Below are 24,484 nucleotides of genomic sequence, written 5' to 3' on the forward strand. Positions count from 1 at the left end.
TATAAGCAAGTTACTTAAATTTTTATATTTTCCCTTGTAGCATGTCTTCCAGCTTCACATTCTCATTCATAGTAATTAAACAGGACAAGAAAACATCTTATAAACATGCATTCAGCAAAGTACTTACGTAATCAATGGGCTTCAGGGATTTGACTCTAGATGTTGGGCAGCCGCAGGAAGCAAGGTCGGCATAGAGGCCTTCTTCTAACACACATTGATTAGTGGAAACACCCTCTTGGTAATACAGGAGCCAGCTGAAAAAACAAGCAGGGAAACTTTGAGTAAAACTGCATCAGTTGGCAGTTGGACTCATTATCATGCAGAGGGAAACAGGCTAGGAGTAGGATATAAAAGTCCTGGTGCTGATCAGCAGCAAATATTCCGAGTCGATTAAAAAAAAAAAAAAAGCTACCACTATCACTTATTGACTGCTTACCGTGTGCCACACGGGATACTCCACATGTGTTCCTTTACTGTGTACTCATTAATTTATGAGGGAGAAACATGTCCTTACTTTTATAGACAGCACAACTAAGGATTAAAAAAGTTAGGTGATTTGCCCAAGATTCCCCTAATTATTAAATGACAGCTGAGATTTGAAGTAAGATATGTGCTGTAAGCTAAAAACATTAGCTTAATTTGATGCTTTCAAGTATAAGAACCTAGGATTAAATTACAGTAGTTATTAAGTGCTTCAACAGATCAGCAGTGCTTTTTGAGAGAATAAAATTTTTTACCCTTATTTAATAGTGAGCTTGCTTTCAGTCTAGGCTGAGTTAGAAGCTAGACTCCTAAAATCACACACAAATATTTAAAACCTGTCATCTACACAGCTGATAGCTAGAAGAGATTTTTAAAAGGAAATGGATCCTTTAGAATCTTCCACGGCAAATTCTCTTCAGTAGGGCACTCATCAAAATTTTCATTAAAACATGCCATTTTGGCAAGGAGCCCAAGGGAGAAATTATATTAGCTGTTACTACTTTAGCTTTGGTGAGTTTAACTTCTAGCCCTATATTTTAAGATCACCAGAACTGTACTATAGCTAGACAAGGTGAATGTCAGATAACCACAGAGATGCTCCGTAACACAATTTACTGCCACGTCTCCTATGTGATAAGCAATTTATTTTTTAAGATTTTTTTTTGATGTGGTCCACTTTGTAAAATTATTCACTTTGGTACAATATTGCTTCTGTTTCACGTTTTGGTTTTTCGGCAGTGAGACAAGTGGGATCTTAGCTTCCTGACCAGGGATCAAACTCATACCCCTGTATTAGAAGGTGAAGACTTAACCACTGGAATGCAAGGGAGGTCTCTGTAATTAGCATTTTATAGCCAATATTTATGAAAAAATTTCAGTGTGTTAGGCATGCAGCTAGGCCCTTACATGCTTTATTTAGTTCTTATAAATAGAGTAGGTACTGTTATTATCCCAGTTACAGAGGAGGATTCTATGGACAGAGGAGCTTGCTGGGCTACAATCCATGGGGTCACAAAGAGTTGGACACCACTGAGTGACTAACACACAGAGGAAGAAACTGAGGTTCAGAGAAATGGTCCCATTTGTTTAAGATTACATAGCTAGGAAGTGGTGAACTGGGCTCAAAGCCAGATCTCTAAAGCACTTGCAATCATAAGCAATCACCACAGTTCCTGTATCCTCTTATTAGAACTATTGTTTAATAAATCACACATAAATAAAAATAAAATACATAAGTAAAATGTACATTTTGTATGTAGATAGCCCTCTATATCTATTGGTTTCCTACCTACAGATACAAAGGCCTGACTATACTAAGCTACTTTACATAAGGCACTTGAGCATCCATGGATTTTGGTATATGTGGGGGTTTCTGAAACCAGTTCCTCACAGATACCAAGGGACAAATGTATACATAAATTATATACATACACACACACTATATATATATATATATATATTTGTTTGTAAGTAAGTAACATATTTCCAACATGAAGCGATACACATGACTAATCTATCCTAGACTTCAGTGTCAGGAAAATATATTTGCCTCAAAGGGAAAAAAAAAATCCAAAACTTCAGTGCTTTACCAGAAAATTAAAACTTACCTTGCAAAATACTTTCATTTATCTTAGAAACTCAGAATCAAATACTAGGAACAAAATTATTTCAGGCCCTTGGTATAGATTTCGCACTAAAGAGCTGCAGCTAATCTGTTCAACTGTGTCCTACTTCATGTGTTTTCATATTGTAAAAACTTTCACATCCTTCTTGGAAGTAAGTATAAACACAATAACATCCAAAGAGGTTCAAAGTAGTGAGAATCACTGGAAATCAGAATGGGAAAAGACAGCCTAACTTAGGGTTAGTCGAGAAGGTTAACAGAGGGAATGAAGATGGACTGAATCTTAAAAATATACATGCAGATTAGTACTAAGCAAGGTTCATGAACTTACATACCTGCAGGAGGCCAGGTAGGTAAATATACATGAGCAGTGTACCAGGTGAAAACAACACTGGCAATACATCCTATGGTACATTGGGGAACACACACACCTCTACTCATTGCCAGCTATTAATAATTATCAACAAAGGTGAATGTGCCCCCATTTTCCAAATCTGATTTTTTAACAGAAGGTGAAAAATAGTTTCTTCTGGAAAATATCCTAAATCTTAGTAATGATACAAAAAAACTTTTTAAACATAGCATGTAGGCCAACCAAGTAATATCCACTGACAAGAACCACTTGAAACCTACACACTTTTGTTAGGTAGGAAGTTAGGTATGAGCAAAGAGGGGTGGGCCTAGCCAAACTGATCTCTAAACAGCATCCCAGACAAGCCAGAAGAGTTCACAGATATGCTACCAAATAACCAGAGAGATTTTTCCAACTCTTGCACATGTGTCCAGGGCACACAGTGGATACAAACTAACCACAGGGGCTTCCCCTAGTACCCTCAGGCAGCCAGGAGCCCATTCAGTTCAGTTCAGTTCAGTTGCTCAGTTGTGTCTGACTCTTTGCGACACCATGAATCACAGCACGGCAGGCCTTCCTGTTCATCACCAACTCCCGGACTTTACACAAACTCATGTCCACTGAGTTGGTGATGCCATCCAGCCATCTCGTCCTCTGTCGTACGCTTCTCCTCCTGCCCCCAATCCTTCCCAGCATCAGGGTCTTTTCAAATGAGTCAACTCTTCGCATGAGGTGGCCAAAGTATTGGAGTTTCAGCTTCAATATCAGTCCTTCCAATGAACACCCAGGACTGATCTCCTTTAGGATGGACTGGTTGGATCTCCTTGCAGTCCAAGGGACTCTCAAGAGTCTTCTCCAACACCACAGTTCAAAAGCATCAATTCTTTGGTGCTCAGCTTTCTTTATAGTCCAACTCTCACATGACTACTGGAAAAACCATAGCCTTGACTAGACGGATCTTTGTTGGCAAAGTAATGTCTCTGCTTTTTAATATGCTGTCTAGGTTGGTCATAACTTTCCTTCCAAGGAGTAGGTAGTGTTGGTTTAGTCGCTAAGTCATGTCCAACTCATTGTGACCCCAGCCTGCCAGGCTCCTCTGTCCATGGGATTCTCCAGGCAAGAATACTGGAGTGGGTTGCCATTTCCTCCTCCAGGGGATCTTCCCAACCCAGGAATCGAACCGGGTCTCCTGAATTGCAGCAGATTCTTTACCAACTGAGCTATGAGGGAAGTTTCATGGCTGAAATCACCATCTGCAGTGATTTCCACTGTTTGCCAATCTATTTGCCATGAAGTGATGGGACCAGATGCCATGATCTTAGTTTTCTGAATGTTGAGCTTTAAGCCAATTTTTTCACCCTCCTCTTTCACTTTCATCAAGAGGCTTTTTAGTTCCTCTTCACTTTCTGCCATAAGGGTGGTGTCACCTGCATATCTGAGGTTATTGATATTTCTCCCGGCAATCTTGATTCCAGCTTGTGCTTCCTCCAGCCCACCATTTCTCATGATGTATTCTGCATATAAGTTAAATAAGTAGGGTGACAATATACAGCCTTGACGTACTCTTTTCCCGATTTGGAACCAGTCTGTTGTTCCATGTCCAGTTCTAACTGTTGCTTCCTGACCTGCATACAGGTTTCTCAAGAGGCAGGTCAGGTGGTCTGGTATTCCCATCTCTTGAAGAACTTTCCACAGTTTGTTGTGATCCACACAGTCAAAGGCTTTGGCATAGTCAATAAAGCAGAAATAGATGTTTTTGTGGAACTCGCTTGCTTTTTCGATGATCCAGCGGATGTTGGCAATTTGATCTCTGGTTCCTCTGCCTTTTCTAAAACCAGCTCAAACATCTGGAAGTTCACGGTTCACGTATTGCTGAAGCCTGGCTTGGAGAATTTTGAGCATTACTTTACTAGCGTGTGAGATGAGAACTATTGTGTGATAGTTTGAGCATTCTTTGGCATTTCCTTTCTTTGGGATTGGAAGGAAAACTGACCTTTTCCAGTCCTGTGGCCACTGCTGAGTTTTCCAGATTTGCTGACATATTGAGTGCAGCACTTTCACAGCATCATCTTTGAGGATTTGAAATAGCTCAACTGGAATTCCATCACTTCCACTAGCTTTGTTCGTAGTGATGCTTCCTAAGGCCCACTTAACTTCACATTTCAGGATGTCTGGCTCTAGGAGAGTGATCACACCGTTATGATTATCTGGGTCGTGAAGATACCCCACGTCCAAGGTAAGAGTAACCCAAGTAAGACGGTAGGTGTTGCAAGAAGGCATCAGAGGCCAGACACACTGAAACCATAACCACAGAAAACTAGCCAATCAGATCACATGGACCACAGCCTTGTCTAACTCAATGAAACTAAGCCATGCCATGTGGGGCCACCCAAGACAGATGGGTCATGGTGGAGAGGTCTGACAGAATGTAGTCCACTGGAGAAGGGAATGGAAAACCACTTCAGTATTCTTGCCTTGAGAACCCCATGAACAGTATGAAAAGGCAAAATGTAGGATACTGAAAGAGGAACTCCCCAGGTCAGTAGGTGCCCAATTTGCTACTGGAGATCAATGGAGAAATAACTCCAGAAAGAATGAAGGGATGGAGCCAAAGCAAAAACAATACCAAGCTGTGGATGTGACTGATAGAAGCAAGGTCCGATGCTGTAAAGAGCAATATTGAATAGGAACCTGGAATGTTAGGTCCATGAATCAAGGCAAATTGGAAGTGGTCAAACAGGAGATGGCAAGAGTGAACGTCGACATTCTAGGAATCGGCGAACTAAGATGGACTGGAATGGGTGAATTTAACTCAGATGACCATTATATCTACTACCGTGGGCAGGAATCCCTTAGAAGAAATGGAGTTGCCATCATGGTCAACAAAAGAGTCCGAAATGCAGTACTTGGATGCAATCTCAAAAACAACAGAATGATCTCTGTTTGTTTCCAAGGCAAACCATTCAATATCACAGTAATCCAATCCTATGCCCCACCAGTAATGCTGAAGAGGCTGAAGTTGAATGGTTCTTGAAGACCTACAAGACCTTTTAGAACTAACACCCCAAAACGATGTCCTTTTCATCACAGGGGACTGGAATGCAAAAGTAGGAAGTCAAGAAACACCTGGAGTAACAGGCAAATTTAGCCTTGGCGTACAGAATGAAGCAGGGCAAAGGCTAATAAAGTTTTGCCAAGAGAACACACTGGTCATAGCAAACACCCTCTTCCAACAACACAAGAGGAGCCCATTAACGGTTCATAAATATTCTAGACGTATATACAACTGACTACAACAGACTGAATTATGGGAAGACATACACAACAGAGCCTGCTGTTATATAAGTTGCAACTGTCAACTAGCCTTGAGTGTTTGCTCATTTGCATTCCCTTTCATTGATTGGTGGTGAGTACAAGCCCTCTTTTGCACAGAGCACAACCAAAAGGAGAAGACAGAAGTATACAAAGCGGGAAGCCAAGAGGAATCAGGAGGACGATTTCTTTGGTGTGGGCCTGCTTCCACGTCTTGGGAATGTCTGTCTAATAAAAGATCTGTCTCCTTGAGCTGAAATGAGCTGCAATTTGTCTGCTGTTTTAAACCCTTTAGTCCCTTTTTCCAAATTTTTGTTGCAGCCACACAAGAACCAAGGGAGAGAAGTAAACTGACTTGACACTTTGATGCAGAGCTGTAAAGTATAGCATGTGGGCCAAATCCACTCCACCGCCAGTTTTCCAACAGCTCACAAGCTTAGACTGGTTTTTGCATTTTTAAATGGCTTTAAAAAAAAAAATAAAGATTTTGTGACATGTGAATATTATATACAATTCAAAACTCAACATCCATGAACAGAGTCTCACTGGAACACAGCCTATTTGTTTATGTATTGCTGGTGCCTGCTTCTGTGCTACAGTGCTCAGTAGCTGGGACAGAGCCTCTATGGCCCACAAGGCTGAAATTATCTACTACCTAGTCCTCTGCAGAAAAAGCTTACTGACCCCTGGTATAGAGGCATAAGGAGGAAAACACATAGTTGAATAAATGCCCAGAGACGGGAGGAAAGGGGGATAGTATGTGGATAGAATGGAGCTTGGATCTGGAAAGTGACACTTTTTTTTTTTTTATGGTAAATCCTGGAAAGGTTCAGATCAATCCTGATCTTGATCTGACTGGTATCAGAGAACGACTGTGGGATTTAAAGAAGAGCAGTAAAAATATTAACCTGGACTTTGGGACAAATAATTGGGCTTTGATTGGTTCGTGGTAAACACTGGAAATAAGACGACACTGGAGTGTGGCTCATTAGGAGACTGAAATTCCTCAAATAGGAAACAGGACTCTTGTCTCTACTGGTTCAAGAGAAAAGGAGAACTGATGAGTCCAAGATATCTTGAAAGAAGAAGAGACTTTGATGAGTTATTAGGTAGATGTCTGATAGAGATGCTACTGTAAAGACATATATACTTCAAAATGGCTAAAGTGGTAAATTTCATGTTATATATAGTGTACCACAATAAAAAAATGATACATAGAGAATATATGTAGAATATAAATTGAGAATCATATATAGTCTCATATACATGTGAGAAAGGTCCGGTATGCTACCACAGTTGGAAAGACATAGAATTAAAACAAGAACAACAAAAACACAGCCAAAGCAATCCCTGATGTGATGTGTGACCTTGGGAAACTAACTCTGAATCAGGGATTTTCAAATGTGAAATGGGGACAATGGATACTTTAAATACAAAGGTTTTTTTAAAATTTAGGAGTAATATGTCTTATCTGGACAAAAATGCTATTTTTTTTTTTATAGCTTTCTATTATACTACTCAGTAAACACACAATATAAACATGCAAAATAGTTAGGGAATAAGATAACAATGAGGAAAACAATTCAGCAAAATGGTCTCAGAGTTGGCTATTTAGCATTCTCTTTCACAATGGCTCATAACACAAGCTGGGCAAAGTTGGCACAGGCTAATTAGCAGTTGACTAATGATTAAAATGTTTTCTTCCACTGAGTACTCAAAAGAGAAAGTCAAATTTCTATGAATTTAAAACAAATTCACTTATTTAAACAACAGCAGAGATCAGCTGATAGGCATACTTACCAACCCCGAAGAACTTTAAAAGAACATGGCATGAATGATGAAGACAAGTCCGAAACTTCTTTTGTGAAATCGATACATTCACCCTGGAACCCTGGTTTACTGAATGCTTTGAGCTACAAGAGCAACACAACAAACAGAGAACAGCTGTTTGATATCATCACAGAAGCAAATGAAAACATTTTAGTCTCATGTACTTATAAAAATTCAGCAAAATACTAGACTCATGTTTTATTTATTAACAAGGAATCCATGTGAAGGAAGACATTCTCTTTAAACTCATTTTTTTTTCCTTATGTGTTTGTCAGAAATGTCACAATTTATTTATCATTTCCAACCACCAGATTCTGGGCACAGAGGCCCAGAAAACAATTCTACCTGTAGAAGTAAATCAGAATCCCTCCTCTGCTAAATTTGGTCCCTGTCCATTGCATCAAGTGATCATTATGCCCTGTGATGAGAAAACATGTGTTAAAAAAAAAGAAGCAATTTAGTGCTAAACACGAAGGCAGTTTGGATTGGTATGCGGGGTGGCTATGGCTTTTCTCTCCCCAAGCCTTCTTGATTCACAGTTAATAAAAGGGAGAAGGAGAAAGCACGAGTGTGTGCCCATAAATGAGCATGAGGATGCCTGTGAGGCCACAGGAGCAGATGGCAGAGAAGATAATAATGATGGGATTAGTGGAAGATTTATAGTGAAGAAAGAAAGATGGTTGTGCCATGTATTTCAGCTTACAGGCTTCAGTCTACTGATAGAATACCTTAAATGCACAGCTTACAGCCTTATATAACTATTAACTACACTTCTGCTTTAGTTCTTTATGTCAAGGAAAATTCATGAAATCTCAACTATAATTCCCTTTAGACCAGAGATATAATAATCTGCAACGCCAGTGGCCTTGGATCTCTAATAGGTAAGAAAAAATTAATGAGGCCTATAAAAATTTTATAATACACTGGAGCCTTGAAGTAACACGGCCCACAGATCCACCCAGCGCTGACTGGCCTGCGTTGTGGCTGAGAATGCATCATAATAAGCAGCTGCAGCACCACCCTCTCTCCTGCCACTGCTTCATCCAGAACAAGGCTTCTTTGAGCAGCGGATGTTCGCCTCTTTCATCTTCCCAAGGGTCCTCTTAGAGACGCATGGTCTCTGAACCCTGAGGAACTGTTTCTTGGCTATCTCATTCTGCTCTGACCTTGCTTGGTCTGATATCAAAGCCAAGTCCAAGCCAGAAAGCTGAGAACCCACTCCCCCTTATACAATATGATTTCCTAACGTGAAATGAGGCTGTATTTGGAGTGTTAAAACACCAAGGGACTCCCAGCCTTAGGGAGGCATGATCCGTCAAGTTCCTACCATGGGCCTTTGGTAGGAAAAGGCAAAAGCAAGTCCAAGACAATACAGACCTCTGGAATGCTTCCCTGTATATGCACAGTTCTACATGTCCAGGCAAACTGCCCTGGATTCCTTGATAAGGATTTCAGTTGGTGGTTTTTCAGACGATGCTTTTTAACTTAAAGGTTTGTTAAACGTGAAGCTAAAAAGTAAATCATGTTTAACTCCTCAAAATGTGGAGTGATTTCTCCTACAGGCAAATATTATGTTTATTCACAATAACAATCAGAAAAGGCACATGAGAATAGTGATCACGGCTGTCTGATTCACTGCATGTATTCCCAGTTTGTTGAATTAATTATATTCATATTGTTGAGTTTAAGATTTATACTTCAATATTTTACCATGAAGCCATGAAATGTCAAATCCTGGACAACTGATGATGCACGTTAATCATATTTCAGACAGTATATGTTATAAATGCTTCTACTTTTTAGTCTTAGTCTTCACACCCAGAAGCACTAAAATTTTCTCTTTCTCACACAGAGTCTGTCATAAAGTATTGTTTTGATTCAAATAGTTAAAATACTCTTTATGCAAACCAAAAAAAAAAAAAAAAGGGACTTAATATTGATTTGATTTTTATCCCCTAAATGAGATATGGTTCACTTAAGATGTGTCCAACCCCAGAAAAGTAACACCTCATTTTAACTACCTTACAAATGCATCAGAATAGAATAATTCTCATCATAATAATGTTCTGAGGATGGATGCACAGAAACCAACTCAGGGCGTTCTAATTATAATAATTAATCCGTGGTTTTTACACTGGGTTGGAGAAGGAAATGGCAACCCACTCCAGTATTCTTGCCTGGCGCATCCCATGAACAGAGGACCCTGGTGGGCTACCGTTCATGGGGTTGCAAAGAGTCGGACACAACTGAGTGACTAAGCACATACTGGGTGAAATTAAGTCGCAGTGTCCTGGTGAAAAATAGGTCCTGTGAAGAGCTAGCTGGATGAGTCACTATTTTGGTTTCCTTTTCAGGTTAATCGAGAATAAATAGACAAAACAACTCGGATATGTGGCATAGAACACAGATGAATAGTCAGATGAACAAGAAATGAGTTGTTTCTAACTACACCCATCCTTCCCTGTCATGTAAGCACAGTTCCATGCCTGCCAGCCCCAAATGGAAGTGTATGGAGGAAAAAAGCAGCAGTATATCAGTGGATTCCAAGGTGCCTTTTCACATATACTATCTCGTGTCTTCTTTAGAACTACGCTTTGAAGCAGATATTATCACTCCTTTATGATGAAAATTTTTCTTTTCTTTTTTACTATGTATTTTTCATTTATAATACACATAAATAAATGTAATAGTTCTTCAATATGACAAACTAAAACCTCAAGAACTTAAATTACTGAATAAAGGAAGTTGTGCTTTCTTAATTTATTTCATAATATCAGAATAATTTTTGAGTGTAGTTTTATTTATTCCAATGCTAAAATAATTCAACTGAGAACACTCTATCCTATCTAAATGAGATGTTTTGCAGCCCTTGGACTTCCTGCAAGTAAATGTACTGGACGTTAAACAGTGAAAAGTCTTTGTTTCTACTCTTCCATACATCACATTGTCTCATATCGCAATGCTATGTACTTCTCATATCAACTGCATATTCTATAGTGATTTTACTTCCCTGTTTACTCAGAGAATCTTTCTTTACTTAGATAAGTACTACTTCCTGAGTATTTCTGGCCTCTGGAGTCTATAAAAAGGATCTGGTCATGTTGTTCTTATTGTTGTTGTTCAGTCACCAGTCATGTCTAACTCTCTGCAACACCATGGACTGCAGAACGTCTCATTTAGACAAGACAGAGTATTCTCAGGGAAATTATTTTAGCATTGGAATAAATAAAACTATCTGGTCTTAGCACTCCCCCCCCACAAATGTTTTCCTATACTGCTCTTGAATCTTACTAATATTTGACTTGATTAGAATTGTTGTTTTCTTATCTTCCATACATGGGAACAGTAACCACCACTGTTAAAGGTCCTGTGATCTCTTGAGAATTCAATCTGGCTGAATTATCCAATACAAGAAAATACTCATGTTGCTTTTTCTGAGCTAGAATCATGTATAAAATGGAACAGAGGCTCAATATTTAAAGAAATTCAAACTTTTAACTATACTGCAAATGGACTTGAAAAAGATCCCAGGAAAGAAAGGTCCTTAGTTGGGTCATAGGGGAGAAAACAGAATTTCTAGAGAATGGAGGCCTGGAATACAATCTCACTGGAAACAAAACTCACTTTTATAAGAGTTAATCTAGTGAGAGTGCAGATATTCAGGACTTGCGAAAAGAGAGAGACAAGGACATCATGAACATAATTCACATTCTATTTTTGTTTGGTCTGGGAAAAATAAAGATAAAATGCCATTTGCTAACTATGAAGAACTCTATACTGATCCTGTTCTTGTATCATATATTGTGAGCTGGCAATCAGACCTGGTGAATCGACCTTCAGTCACAGGTAAAAAACAATCTTCTCAATAAAAGGAGGTATTCTGTGTCTCAAATAAGACATATCATCATTATATGCTTCCACATCGGCAACAGTATTTTTACTAGCATGTATCTCTACACATGTACTTTTTGGCTTTTCCCTTCTCAGGTGACTTGAGGTTTACCTTCAAATCACCAGCATGTTAAGAATTCCCTCTGTTACTTGAACTGGAGATGTAACTTTGTAGTCAACCTGACTAACACAACTACTTGTGAAGGAGAAAATAACTTTTTAGTTACTGAAAGGAACCAGACTATCAGCCAAGATCTGCTTGTTTTCATTTGGGTAACTGAAAACAAGCTAAACTTTCTGAAAATCTGGTCCAATGGAAATAATAAGAGCTTTGATACTGGGTAAATAAGGCGGCTTTGTCTGCTTGTTACCAAATGTCCAGCTGTCATACACTTGTCAGGACCTTTATTTCACAAGGCAGTGGTTGAGCCATATTCAGAAAATAAACGGGGCCAATTTTGCTGGGTGTTTGCGACTGCTTCCTTTTTCTTCAAGTTGGACTGGAAATACTATAAAGAAAATCCTCTGAGCAATCTGTCCCAAACAAGGAAGTTCATTAAAAAAAAAAAAAAAGGAATAGAGGAAGGGGAGAAACAGAGCTTAAAAGAATGTGATTTTTTTATCTGCACTTAAAACTCAGAGAATGTGCAGCTTGGAATTATCCCAGTTTTATCTCTTTTATCTACTCATGTTACATTGATTCATGTGGAAAAAAAAGTGCTTTGAAAGTCCACGGTTGGAGTTTTCTAAGATTCAAAATAAAGATCTGGCAGGAAGTGTCTCCAGAAACTGAGTTATATTCAGAGAGGAAATGTTCCCAAGAGGCCTGAGCTAATCAGAAAATAATAAAACCTGAAAACATTGTGAACAGAAACATGGTTTAAACTAAACTGATTTGAGATATATAAACACTGACAGGAACGTGCAAAATGTACACAGAGAAAAAGATTCAACATTATGTAAAACTAGCAAATGTCACGGAAAAGGCAATGGCACCCCACTCCAGTTCTCTTGCCTGGAAAATCCCATGGACAGAGGAGCCTGGTGGGCTGCAGTCCATGGGGTCGCAAAGAGTCGGACACGACTGAGTGACTTCACTTTCACTTTTCACTTTCATCCTTGGCGAAGGAAATGGCAACCCACTCCAGTGTTCTTGCCTGGAGAATCCTAGGGACGGGGAAGCCTGGTGGGCTGCTGTCTATGGGGTCGCACAGAGTTGGACATGACTGAAGTGACCTAGCAGCAGCAGCAGCAACAAATGTCAAATACTTAGAACCAATCATTCTTTTTGGCTTTTTGAAGAAATTTTTCTAAATTTGTCATTTTAAATGAGACAGACTGTATTTTACCCCTTTTCTTATATGGTTTTACTGCTTGTACCACGATATGTCTTTCTCTGATGTAAAATCTTGGAATTAGATATAAAAAGTGCCTCTTTTGTGACCTCGAGCTGTGTGAAATGATGCTCACTTGAATTCTAAATCTTAGTTTTTCTCATGAATAAATGAGATAAATCCTGACCTCACCGAGTTATTAGAAGCACTAAGTAAGCACAATTTCTAGCTCTCAATGGATAATAAACAAACATTAGGCTCCAGAGTATTAACCTATCCTTCAAACTATTAACATACTAGAAATAAAGAAGCAGGGCTGCAGTTTTACCAGTGCTTTTTAGAAATTTGTGACTTAGGTTTTAGAAATACATTTACATGATAAGCATGCCATCTCTCCATGGTAAGTTTGCTCCTCCACAGGACAGCGTAACATACTATGCTGAGTAAGAATGTGATGTTGAAGAATGGATGGGCAACAGGAAAGAAAGAGTGGCAGAGGTTTGAGACGAACCCAAAGTGGTCAGTGCTGAAGCTCTAATAAGAGAAAGACAAAGGATGGTGACAAACCCAGGCCAATGTGATCAGTAACAAGGATGAGCACACTGGTGCCCACAGGTTCCTAGTACAATATAAACTGCCCTGCCATGCAGACACATAAAAGTTATCTGAGGGAAAGAGACAGACTTCAGAGAAAGGGCATACATATTTAGTAAGCAATTTTTAACAATTATAAGTTAAGAATATTTTTAAACATACCAAATGTGGAGGCTCATTTATCCCAAGTGGTTCCTGAAACATATATAAAAACATTTTAAGAATTATAATCATATATTCTTAGTTGTCTTTGAAAGTGCTGAAAATATCCTTTGGAAAACAAAAAAGTATATGATCTGACCAATTTACTAGATTCTTTTAACTGGTAAGGACCCTCAAACAATCTACTAAATTAATTTATAATAACTTTAATATTTATTACTAATTCATTTTGAGTAATACTCATTTTGAGCTAAAAAAAAATTGTGCCCCAGTGTCCATTAGACAGACAGACCCTGAACTTCCCACCCCTTCTCTCCCATCACTATCTCACGGGTACTCTCACTGTTCTGCAGTGCTTGTTATTATCCACACTGGCCACACTCTTTCATAACTTTGTAACTTTGCACACGTAGAGATGATTCCTTCTTTGTGAACTGCCTTTTCCGCCCCACTTCCTTTTCTGGAAAAATTGCTTTTATCCTCTAAGATATCACTCAATGCATCTCTTCTTGAAGTCTGGCATGGTCGCCAAAGCCCCAGGCTCTCCATGCTCCCTTCTCCCGGTCCCTCAGCACTGCTTACACCTGCCTACACACTTCATTTTCTCACTAGTCATACTGTAAGTAGTAGTGCATAATTGTCTGTCTCTTCTAAGAGACACAGAGACCCATCGGGGCAGGCTTATTCATCTTTAATCTCCAGTCATCGGTCCTGACATGTCAAAGGCACTAAATACATGCTACTGGATGAATGAACTGATCAAATGACAGAGTTCCTAATCATGGAGGTGCTAATACTATTTACTAGCTCTCTATGGAGTCTACAGAAATTCATATGCTGTTTCATTTTCTCTGTAGATACATACAACATAATCCATGCCATTACATGCCACAGGCACTGGCTATGTTCATATTTAACTCACCAACCGGATGGGACGTATTGACATGATTGTATTATTTGATCCTCCCCAGTCAAAAAAGCACTTGTATTTCCCTTTCTCTAAAATGTACTGTTCTCCACAGAAGAACTTCTGTTGGTAGGCAACCCATCTAAGCAGGATAAAAAAGAAAAAGAACAGAAGTGACACAGAATTGAGCAACCAACAATTTAAACACCAAAGAAGCTCATAATTCTTATGAGACAACTTACACGCCACTTTTAACGTGAATGGACCTTGTTTCACTACCAAAGCCAATTTCTTCTAAGTCAGAAATTTCCTGATTTGTAATGTCAATAAACTTCCCACTTTCTAGATCAGATTCAAACAGTGTGATTGAAGATTCTATGAAATTCTAAAAGGAAGAAGAAGAAAGTTTAGGGAACACAGGCATTTTGTTTTATGGATTGCTGTATCTTAGCAATTTTTACATGCTTGTGGGATAGTTTTCACACAACTTCAGGAAGAATTTTAAATGGCACTGAAGACAATTTTAATAGGCATTACTCCTAAACAGTTTAAAGAAAACATAAGTCTGAATTTACTGTAGGCAGGGAAATACAATTTTATGAAACTAGAAATTAGTTCACAGTAAATTGCTGGGACTTACAGACTATCATATATAACAGTAATTGTAAAGGAAACTCAAGTCTAACTTGTGCCTAAAGAGCAAAAGCCACCTGAAACAGAAAGTCAACATACAATGTGCTGTGGGCATCGTGGGAGAGGATTTTATGAGCTTAAATATAACAGAATAAATGAAATTTTCTTGAAAAAAATTGCTTTATAAAAATTAAAATCAGAGGACAACATCTCCATGTAGTCAGACAGAATACTTAAAAATAACAGAAAAATTATAAGACCCAACTTGACACTTAATTCACAAAATAAACATTATTCACAAAAAAGATTAATGTTAAAAACAAACAAATGTCTAATTTCACTACAAGGATAAAGAAATTCAAATTAAAACAGATACAGTTTCACTTTTTAAGTCAAGAAATATCTAAAAACCCAGTTTTATCAGGGAACGTCCCTGGTGGAAATATATGTTCTGCAGCTATTTTAGGAAACAACTTGGACATATATTTAAAAGACTGAAATTGTTTATTCTTTGAGTGTGATATTCCTTTTTTCTTAACTTTCCTAAAACTAAATGACAGTCAATTTATATGCAAAGATGAATTATTTATCATTGTGAAAAGCTGTAAGTAGTATAAATGTCCAAAAGATTTACAAACACAAACCTTTAAGCATCCACTGCTTGATGGAATAAATACAATTAAGGAGAGTTTTTTTAACAAGTTAACAGTTAAAAATATATCACATACTCACTTCTGCCAAGAGCTTCACATGCCTTATTTCTGATATGATTATTTTACTATCACTCCTATTTTACAGCTGACAAAATTGAGTCAATTCCCTGATACATCACAGCTATTGAGGGGCAGAGACTGAATCTGAGTGTAAATCTGTTTGTCTACTCTAAACTCTTTATCACTGTCAGATATAAATGTAAGGATAAAAGAGTAGGACAAAAACTAAAACTTAAAAGCTTGGTAAGATTATAAGTTCTCACAAAACCCTCAAGTTTTCATTTAAAAAAGTATAGAAGAAAAAAAAAGAAAAAACAAGAGTGGTTACCTTTGGGTCCAGAAGTTGAAAATTTTTACCCTATATTTTTTCAAAATTTCAAAGAGGTGTATTTTTAACTTGAAAATACAGACTGCATTAAAAAAATAAAAACTCTTTATTTATGCCTATTATTTCATTGTTTGTAGCTCAAGTTTTAGACCTACAGAAAAATGTTATCAGCTTTTATACATCTCAAACACTATCAAATTTCTCATTATGATTATTATTATTACAATCTAAGATTTCCAGGACAAACATTCATTTTACATGAATAAGCAAAACAGTATCCAATAAAAACAAAGCATCTATGAGGAGAAAGATAATACATTTGAAAAAAATTCTCTTGCACTTACAACTTACATGTCAACTTTCAAGGATTTTAAAAACTGCTGATACAGCTGGGTCAAATTTCATTTGCAACTTCAGGAAAAAAGATAAAGGCTTTTTACCAGAAATTTTTATTATATTTTCTAAGCCATATTTGGGTTTTCAATTCCTCCTTGAGAATAAACATGTGGAACCTGAGAACACCTGTCACCTTCATTACTTTTATATCTTTCTTAAAAATGTGGAAGCTAGGTGGATTTATTCTTCATAACTCCCACTATCTGTCCCTCATCTTATTAATAGAATACTTTTCAAACATATGCACTTGTTATCTTTTTGAGCTTCCTTAAATACTGATTTTACATATATATGTGTATATATGTATGCATGTATATACACACATATACACATATTGATATTTCTGTATCTCATTATAGACATAGATCTGGCATTTTCCAAATATAAATCTAGAATATACATATATTAAATCAAGGCTCTAACATCCTATTAGAGATTTCTTGGGTTCCCTGGTGGCTCAGTGGTAGAGAATCCACCTGTCAATGCAGGAGACATGGGCTTGATCCCTGGGTTGGGAAGATCCCCTGGAGAAGGAAATGGTAACCCACTCCAGTATTCTTGCCTGGGAAATCCCATGGACAGAAGAGTTTGGTGGGCTACAGTCCATGGGGTCACAAAGATTTGCACACAACTTTGCGACTAAACAACAACAGAGATTTGCTTGCCCAGGACAAGCCTCCCCACTGAAATTTTACAGCCTGGGTGCCATATCAACAAACTTGCTTATATTGACAAAATAAACTTCCGTCACCCCAGGAACATGAACTTGCCTCTGTTTCTTACAACCTGAAAGCGCATACCCAGCTCCAGGTGGCTGTGAGGATACAACGTGGTGGTGACAACTGAAGGTGGCCATCTGGGTCCTAGTCAGGAACTGATATCAACAGCTGCCAACCAAGTCAGGCCCAACCACAATGGGCATGTCTTCAGCAGCTCTCACACATAGACCTCTCCTCCCCTACTCTCGCAACTCTGCGATGACCCACCTCTGCTTTTACCTTGTCTGCCCCTACCACTGCTCGCTACTTCCTGTTAAGGTTATAGGGGAGCAGAAATAAACTGATGTATTCTGTGAGCCACTGCATCATGCTGGAATAAAATGGGAACATGTGCTGTGATTGTGCCTTTTCATTGAGAAATCACTTGTGTTATGGTGTGATGTTTACTTGAGCACTGATTTGATGAATCCTATGGCATGGGTTGTGGAAGACTGGCAGCCGTGAGGAGGGTTAGCTGGGAAACAGGCCAGAGGCACAGGCCACTGGGCCATGGTGCAGCCTGGGGCTGAGTAGACAAGGAGGAGTTTACTGTCACAAGACCCGGTGCCAAGTACAAGTGCTGGCAGTCCATGGGTTCACAAATAAATATACTCACATGGCTGGAGACTCTGTCCTTCCTGCTCTGGCTCCCATGCCCAGAGATGTGGCCAAGGGCACAGGGGTCTCCTAACAGAGACACTGCTCTTTTATTTAACCTCCTGCTTTTGTTTATTCATAGCTTTTCTTGCTTTGTAGCTTCTGCCTTCCATCTTTTTCTAAAAATGTTTCTGAGTCTGTCTCCTGGCTTTGACCCTCTCTGCTCGTTACACCCAAACCTACCAAATACACAATATCCGATCCAGTTGACTAGCTGCCATCAATATGGTGTTCCTGCTGTGGGGAGCTCTAACTCTAGGCCAAATCCAATCATCTGGGGCTAAATCTCCAGGGTCACATGTCCAAAGTAAAATAAATAAAAGATGCAAGAAAACACAAAAACAAAAAACCAAACCTTCTAACTGCCTTGTTCATGAGGTGACTGTAATAGGACGCCAGTCCTGTGAGGTTACCAGGTTACCATCATTCCAACTATAAGCACAATTAAATAACTTAAAGTTATTAAATAATTTTCAAAGTCACACAGAATCAAGTGGAGCTCTGTTGCTCCAGAAAGATGAATAATGAATAATGATGGCACCTCAAATCTGCACTCCATTTTAAGGCACTTAAACAGAACGAAAAATCTGGAGAGTCTAACGTAGTCTCAGGTACGGTACTCCCCACTGTTAGAATGAGCTAATGAGCAGTTGCTTCAGGACCAAAAATAAGTCTTAAGGATCAATAATTTGATTATTTTTAAATTCCATGAACTCCCTCAGCTCATAAGGTTCTGGAACTCCTGCACGACAACTCCCCTGGATGGGCAGCATAAAACACGACACCAAGACACCAGGGGAGATCTGATGTGTCCATTAATTTAGGGGACACAATGGTGTCTGCAGCATACCACCTAGTTTTACAGATCTGAAAAGAGGCTCTGAGTCTGAAAATCAAAACAAAAGCAAATCCAAAACTTAGGCGAGTGTGAAACTGAGAGAAAACAAGCATACCAAGAAACTTATAGAGAGAGCCAAGAATAAAAATTCCTTCTTTAATCCCTGGAGTCTAAATTACTGCTATATTCCTTCCTCCTGGTCCTTTTCTCTTTATAAAATAATCAACTCCAAGTCACTATATCTGCCTGACTCATTTGGAATTAGAAACACATTTCTGGTCATCCTCTCCAAAGCACTCCATGACACAGACCACATTATCCCTAGCGGACATGTCCAAGATCTGACCTTTGTAGATCCAGAGTGTTCCATATACTAGAGCCAGGACATTAGAAGACTGTATTATGTTATGCAACTTTTCTACCTTTCATCTGTTTATTTGATATTATTTCAACTTAGATCTCAAAAGCAGTGCTTTACTCTTTTCCAGGTTAGAGACCTTTGAGAGTCTATATGTCTCACGTCAGCTCTGCCTGTTAATCCCACTGACTATGACAAGCCCAAGAGCTGTTCACTCTATGTCTAACAATAACTGTATCATATACTTAAAATTTTCAAAGAGGGTAGATCTTATGTTGTGTCTTATCACAAAAAAATTAACAATTATAAAGAGGACATGAGGAAACTGAGAGGAGACAAGCATGTCCAGGGCCATGATGGTCTGATGGGTATATACTTATTCCCAAATGCCTCAATTGTATACAATAAATACGTACAGCCTTCTACATGTCAATCATACTTCAATAAAGTGGCTTTTAAAAAGAGAACCTCTACCCAATTCCATGCTGTGTCTGAAGAAAATATTTCATCTGAAAACATTGTGTGAACATAATTTTCAGACTGTTTATAATTTAAATTTATGTAAATAATCTACTATACACGTGTATTAGTCTGCAGAGTAACTATATATTTACAGCTACAAATGAAATGTTAGTAAGCTATTGGCTGAATGAGAGTCCAGCTTCGCACTCCTGAAGTGCTTTTAATCTAATCATTCTGTGACAAGGAGAATGGGAAACATGACATGGGCTCTAGAGTAAGACAGAGTCACCCACCAAATTGCAGCTCTGCACCTGGGCACAGTACCTAAGCTCTGAGGTCCTCAGTTTCTGTATCTGTAATATGAGAGTCATAAAAGTCTCTTTCTCATCATTTTTGTGAAGATTAAGTACAAATATGCATATAAAGCCATTGGTAAGCACCTGAATATGTTAGGAATATCATGAGGATGATGATAGTATCTTTACAAGCTAGTCTTCAATTTTTTTAAACCTAATTTAAAGAGAATAGATTTTCTTTGAAGGAAATTATGTGTATTAAAAACTATGTGCTATCATTTTCATAAATACCCAAAACTTCTATTTGCATTAGTAGTTTAACCTGTCAATTTCTGCCAATTTTTCCAATGTATTTTCTCATAGACTGTCTATATCAAGTATCTCCTGACTTTTTAGCTATAGTGCTTTTTTCTTTTCACATTTTCTACTATTTGAAGAATTCAACTAGTGAAATCTTGGAGTTTTGCCTGTTTTAGTCATAGTCACCTTGGAAGATACTATCACATTCTCTGCTGAACATTTCTAGGAGCAAACTTCGGCTCCACTTTTTTTTTTAAATCAGGAGGGAAATTCTTAAAATCATTCAATACTAGGTGAGAGATGCTCTGAATCATGATGCTTAACTTCCTCAGTGTATGTGGTTGTCATGAACTCAAAGAGAAAAAGATGCAGGCTTTATCATGTTTTGTCTGGAGTGCCTTTTAGTGCTCAAGGAAGAAGTGGCTAGAGAAAACCTGTGGCCCTTGTACATTAGAATTGTGGACTGCTGCTGCTGCTGCTAAGGCGTGTCAGTCGTGTCCGACTCTGTGTGACCCCATAGATGGCAGCCCACCAGGCTCCCCCGTCTCTGGGATTCTCCAGGCAAGAACACTGGAGTGGGTTGCCATTTCCTTCTCCAATGCGTGAAAGTGAAAAGTGGAAGTGAAGTCGCTCAGTCGTGTATGACTCTTCACGACCCCATGGGCTGCAGCCTACCAGGCTCCTCCATCCATGGGGTTTCCCAGGCAAGAGTACTGGAGTGGGGTGCCATTGCCTTCTCCGAATTGTGGACTAAATATCTCAAAAGCTACCTGTCTACTGCTCAGACAACTTAGTACCCAATCTTCAGTTGGCTCTGCTACACTTCTTTTAGGTAGAACTGGTTTTCAACTCACTTTTTTACTAACAAGGATCACTGTGGACCAAACAAAAGCTCCCTTATTCCCTATGATTCTTCTCTCCCATTCTGGCTCCTGCCGCCTGACCAAGTGAGGGGTTGCAACAGTGGGGCTTCTGACCCTGGCAGATAGAAACAGGGGACATTGCATACAGAGCCCACCTGGACCCAATCATCACCCTTCACCGCACCATCAATTCTTCCAAAAGGTGGTTTTGGAGGCCATGCCAGATAGTTTAGAGTTTATATGGGTAAAGATTATTTTGGAAATATACTGCAGTGGTATAACTTCTTAATTATGAGAAAACATGGCCCTCTGAACACACTACAGAAGTCTCCAGAGCTGGTGAGAAAAGTGAGCAACATCAGATAAGCAAGCCCTGATATCCTGTAGAACTCTCTAGCATCCTTCTATCTCCTCTTCCCTGTGTTTTTCAGTCCTGGAACACTCTAGATCTCCTGCCTCCAGGCTTACCTCCTTCACCTCATGCTATTTCTTGGTACATTCACCAAAAAAATAAAAACCTTTCTAAAATGCTAATGTAATCACGCTCACTAGGCCTAAAATTCATTCTTTCTGGTCAAGACAAGAAAAAAAGTGTGAACTCCTCAACATGACATATAAGGCCCTTCATTTTCTGGCTCTGGATTCATCTTCCTGAGCTCTAATATCCTGATTTTATTGCATTTCCAAAACATATCAGTTTCACTTATATGAGGGTTTCTCAACTTCAGTACCAGTAACATTTTAGGCTGCTGATTCCTTGCTGTGGGGGCTGTCCAGTGAATTGTAGGGGTTGAACAGCCTCCCTGGCCTCTACCCATTAGATGTCTGTAGCCTGACAACCCCTAACCCTCCCAAAGTCATAACAATCCAAAATGTCTCCAGACACTGCCAGATGCCCCCTGCGTGAGCTCATCCCCAACACTGGCTCCCATCCTTGCTTTTTAAAATGTTAACCTCTTGCTAAAACACCCATCTTTCTTCTTCACCCTGTTCCCAAATTTCACTTAGCTAACTCTCAAACTTGAAATTTCAACTCAGCTGCCCTCTTTTCCTGTCTACTTCAAAAGGGAAGTATTTGATTTTCTCTGGGTATCCTAAATACTTTGTGTTGAAGCCAATCACAGTCAAACAACACCAAACATTTACATAGGTACTATCAACCCTACCACATAGGGAGTGAATGTCTAGCCATCATATCTCCAGCACCTGACACAATCTATCTAACAGCAGGTGTTCAAAAATGATTACAGAATCAATGGATGAAAAATACACACAAATATTCTGTAATAATCATGGCAGTTAAGAAAGGCAAGTCATATAAGCCATTCAGTTTAATGGTCTCAGGTAGTAGAAACATTTATCATTTTATAAAACAAACATTTTATCATTTTATATTCTACCAGAGGTCATGTCCAATTTTCATGGAAAGCTAAAAAAAGAAACGAAAAAGAAAATTAAGAATAAGGAAGTTAACTCACAGCTTGTAAGTACCGGAAAGACAAGATGGAACCACTTAATGCCCCAAAGGCATTACTGTCTTCAAAATCTCCTTCTTCAAGCAAGAACTGCTGGCCTTTAAAATGTTCTTTTTCATAGGCAACCCATCTACAAATAGAGGACATACAACTGAGTTATTAATAAAACCGCAGTCAAGAAAGAGAGAAAATGATGATAAAGCACCCAGTTGCACATCACCATCTTTTAAACAAGCAATACACTTATTTTGCTAGCATTTACAGAGACAAATGAATGGTGTAAACTTCATGGATCAATAATTTTTATAGTTTGGAGGCTTTTCCCAACAAAAGGTTAGCTGTTATAGGATTGCAACACAGGAACACATTAAATGTTTGTGGCATGACCCTATACTACATCACAGTGTGGTAGGAGAATAGCCTGCCAAGGAAAAAATAATGGAAAGCACAAACAGACAATGAGAAATACTGCAAATCCATAATGAGATTCAAAGACAATCAGTCTTATTTTTATGATGAAGCCCTGCTGGAATCACAGAATGATCACTATATTAAACATGTATTTAGGGTTTAACTCAAAGGAACCTGTCACCAGCTTTGGATCTGAAACACATTACAGGAGGGTTTAGCAAGGAGAAAGTGGGAAATGTGACTGAGCTGGTATTAGCCCTGGTGGTCTAAATATATACAAAGACTTCTGTAAATATTTACAGGTAGGAAATGTTGCTCCCACAATTTTATCAGTGGTGATAATGGAAACAGGAAGCACCATGGCAGACTTTCCAGGGACAGAGGTTCCTTGATTTCTAATTTAAAATTATCAGTACAGAACACTGATAAACACCATTACTCATTAGTTCTTCAGGAAACTTACCTTAATCTGCATAACCCACAGTAGCTAATGAAGCATGGGCATAGATAAAACACATGCTGCCTTGCTTAAATCTGCCCTTAGCTGGCACTGTGTCACTAGAGTGGGACCCGCTCCAATGGGGCAGATTCCAAGAGTGACTACTGTGGGCTCCTAGGTTGGGGACGTCTGAATTCTAGAGCTTGTCAAAATGAAGCCCGGTAGGGCTAACTACATTCTTTTGGGAAGATACAAAAAGTATTCCTAAGAACTGTTTTCACAGGGTACAAAGTAACAGTAGCCACTCAGTACTCCTGAACCCATATCTAATTTCTGTAGGTGTGCATATGGTAGGGAAAAGGGTAAGGGTCCATGTGAGTTAGAATAAAAATTTTATATATATTAGCGTATTTGTACTATATAAAGAAACTACTATTATTGTATTCTTAAACTACTATGTGAAAATAAATTTTACAAGAGAACTTTCAAATTCTAAGTTTATATAAATGGGACTATTCAAAACATGCTTTTAATATACCTGAATGCGAAAAGTAAGATACAGAAAACCTAATATTAAAGAAGAAATCAGTAAAGTATTACATAATGACAGTTCAAAAATCTGCACAGCCTTTCTCAGTAGATTAAGTTTTAATAAGATTCAATTCAGGACAGAGGTGAGGAAGAATTTCTATTATTTACAGATAAAGTTCAAGAGTTAAAAGTGAAAAATAATGAAATAGTGAAGCAGTAAAAAAAAAAAAAAATAGTAGAATTAGTGAAAAAAATAAAAGTCACTGTTTATCTTTAAATTGGACATCACATTTTTCTCCTGCAGGTGTCATATAAAAAATGAAAGTGTGTATAATATTTTACCAGCCATAATATTTTGAGATTTTTATAAAATAAATCACAAATACACTTAGAAAATAATGCAAATCAAAATCTAGTTAGTGGTAAAAATCACTCAGATCGTAAAGGAAAGAAAAGAAAAATATTTTATTGCAGGACTAACAAGAAGCACACATGTCCACAGATCAGAGAACACTACGACTACATACAACACAATAA

The 24,484-nt window shown here is 38.4% G+C and overlaps 1 protein-coding gene across 2 annotated transcripts in view; it reads right to left on the reverse strand.

Annotated features, from left to right (window-relative positions):
- CRYBG3 (crystallin beta-gamma domain containing 3) overlaps positions 1–24,484 on the reverse strand; it is a 126,957-nt gene that overhangs the window by 31,920 nt on the left and 70,553 nt on the right. For both annotated transcript variants that reach the window (XM_081572571.1, XM_081572570.1), the window contains 6 exons: positions 22,570–22,696; positions 14,732–14,874; positions 14,505–14,631; positions 13,583–13,615; positions 7,572–7,684; positions 128–254 (listed from right to left, as the gene is read on the reverse strand). In XM_081572571.1, the coding sequence (XP_081428697.1) occupies positions 128–254; positions 7,572–7,684; positions 13,583–13,615; positions 14,505–14,631; positions 14,732–14,874; positions 22,570–22,696 (670 nt within the window). The remainder of the gene's footprint in view (positions 1–127; positions 255–7,571; positions 7,685–13,582; positions 13,616–14,504; positions 14,632–14,731; positions 14,875–22,569; positions 22,697–24,484) is intronic.

Source organism: Giraffa tippelskirchi, chromosome 2 (assembly GCF_054371585.1).
Source record: "Giraffa tippelskirchi isolate mGirTip1 chromosome 2, T2T-mGirTip1v1.2.pri, whole genome shotgun sequence".
NCBI lineage: Eukaryota > Metazoa > Chordata > Mammalia > Artiodactyla > Giraffidae > Giraffa > Giraffa tippelskirchi.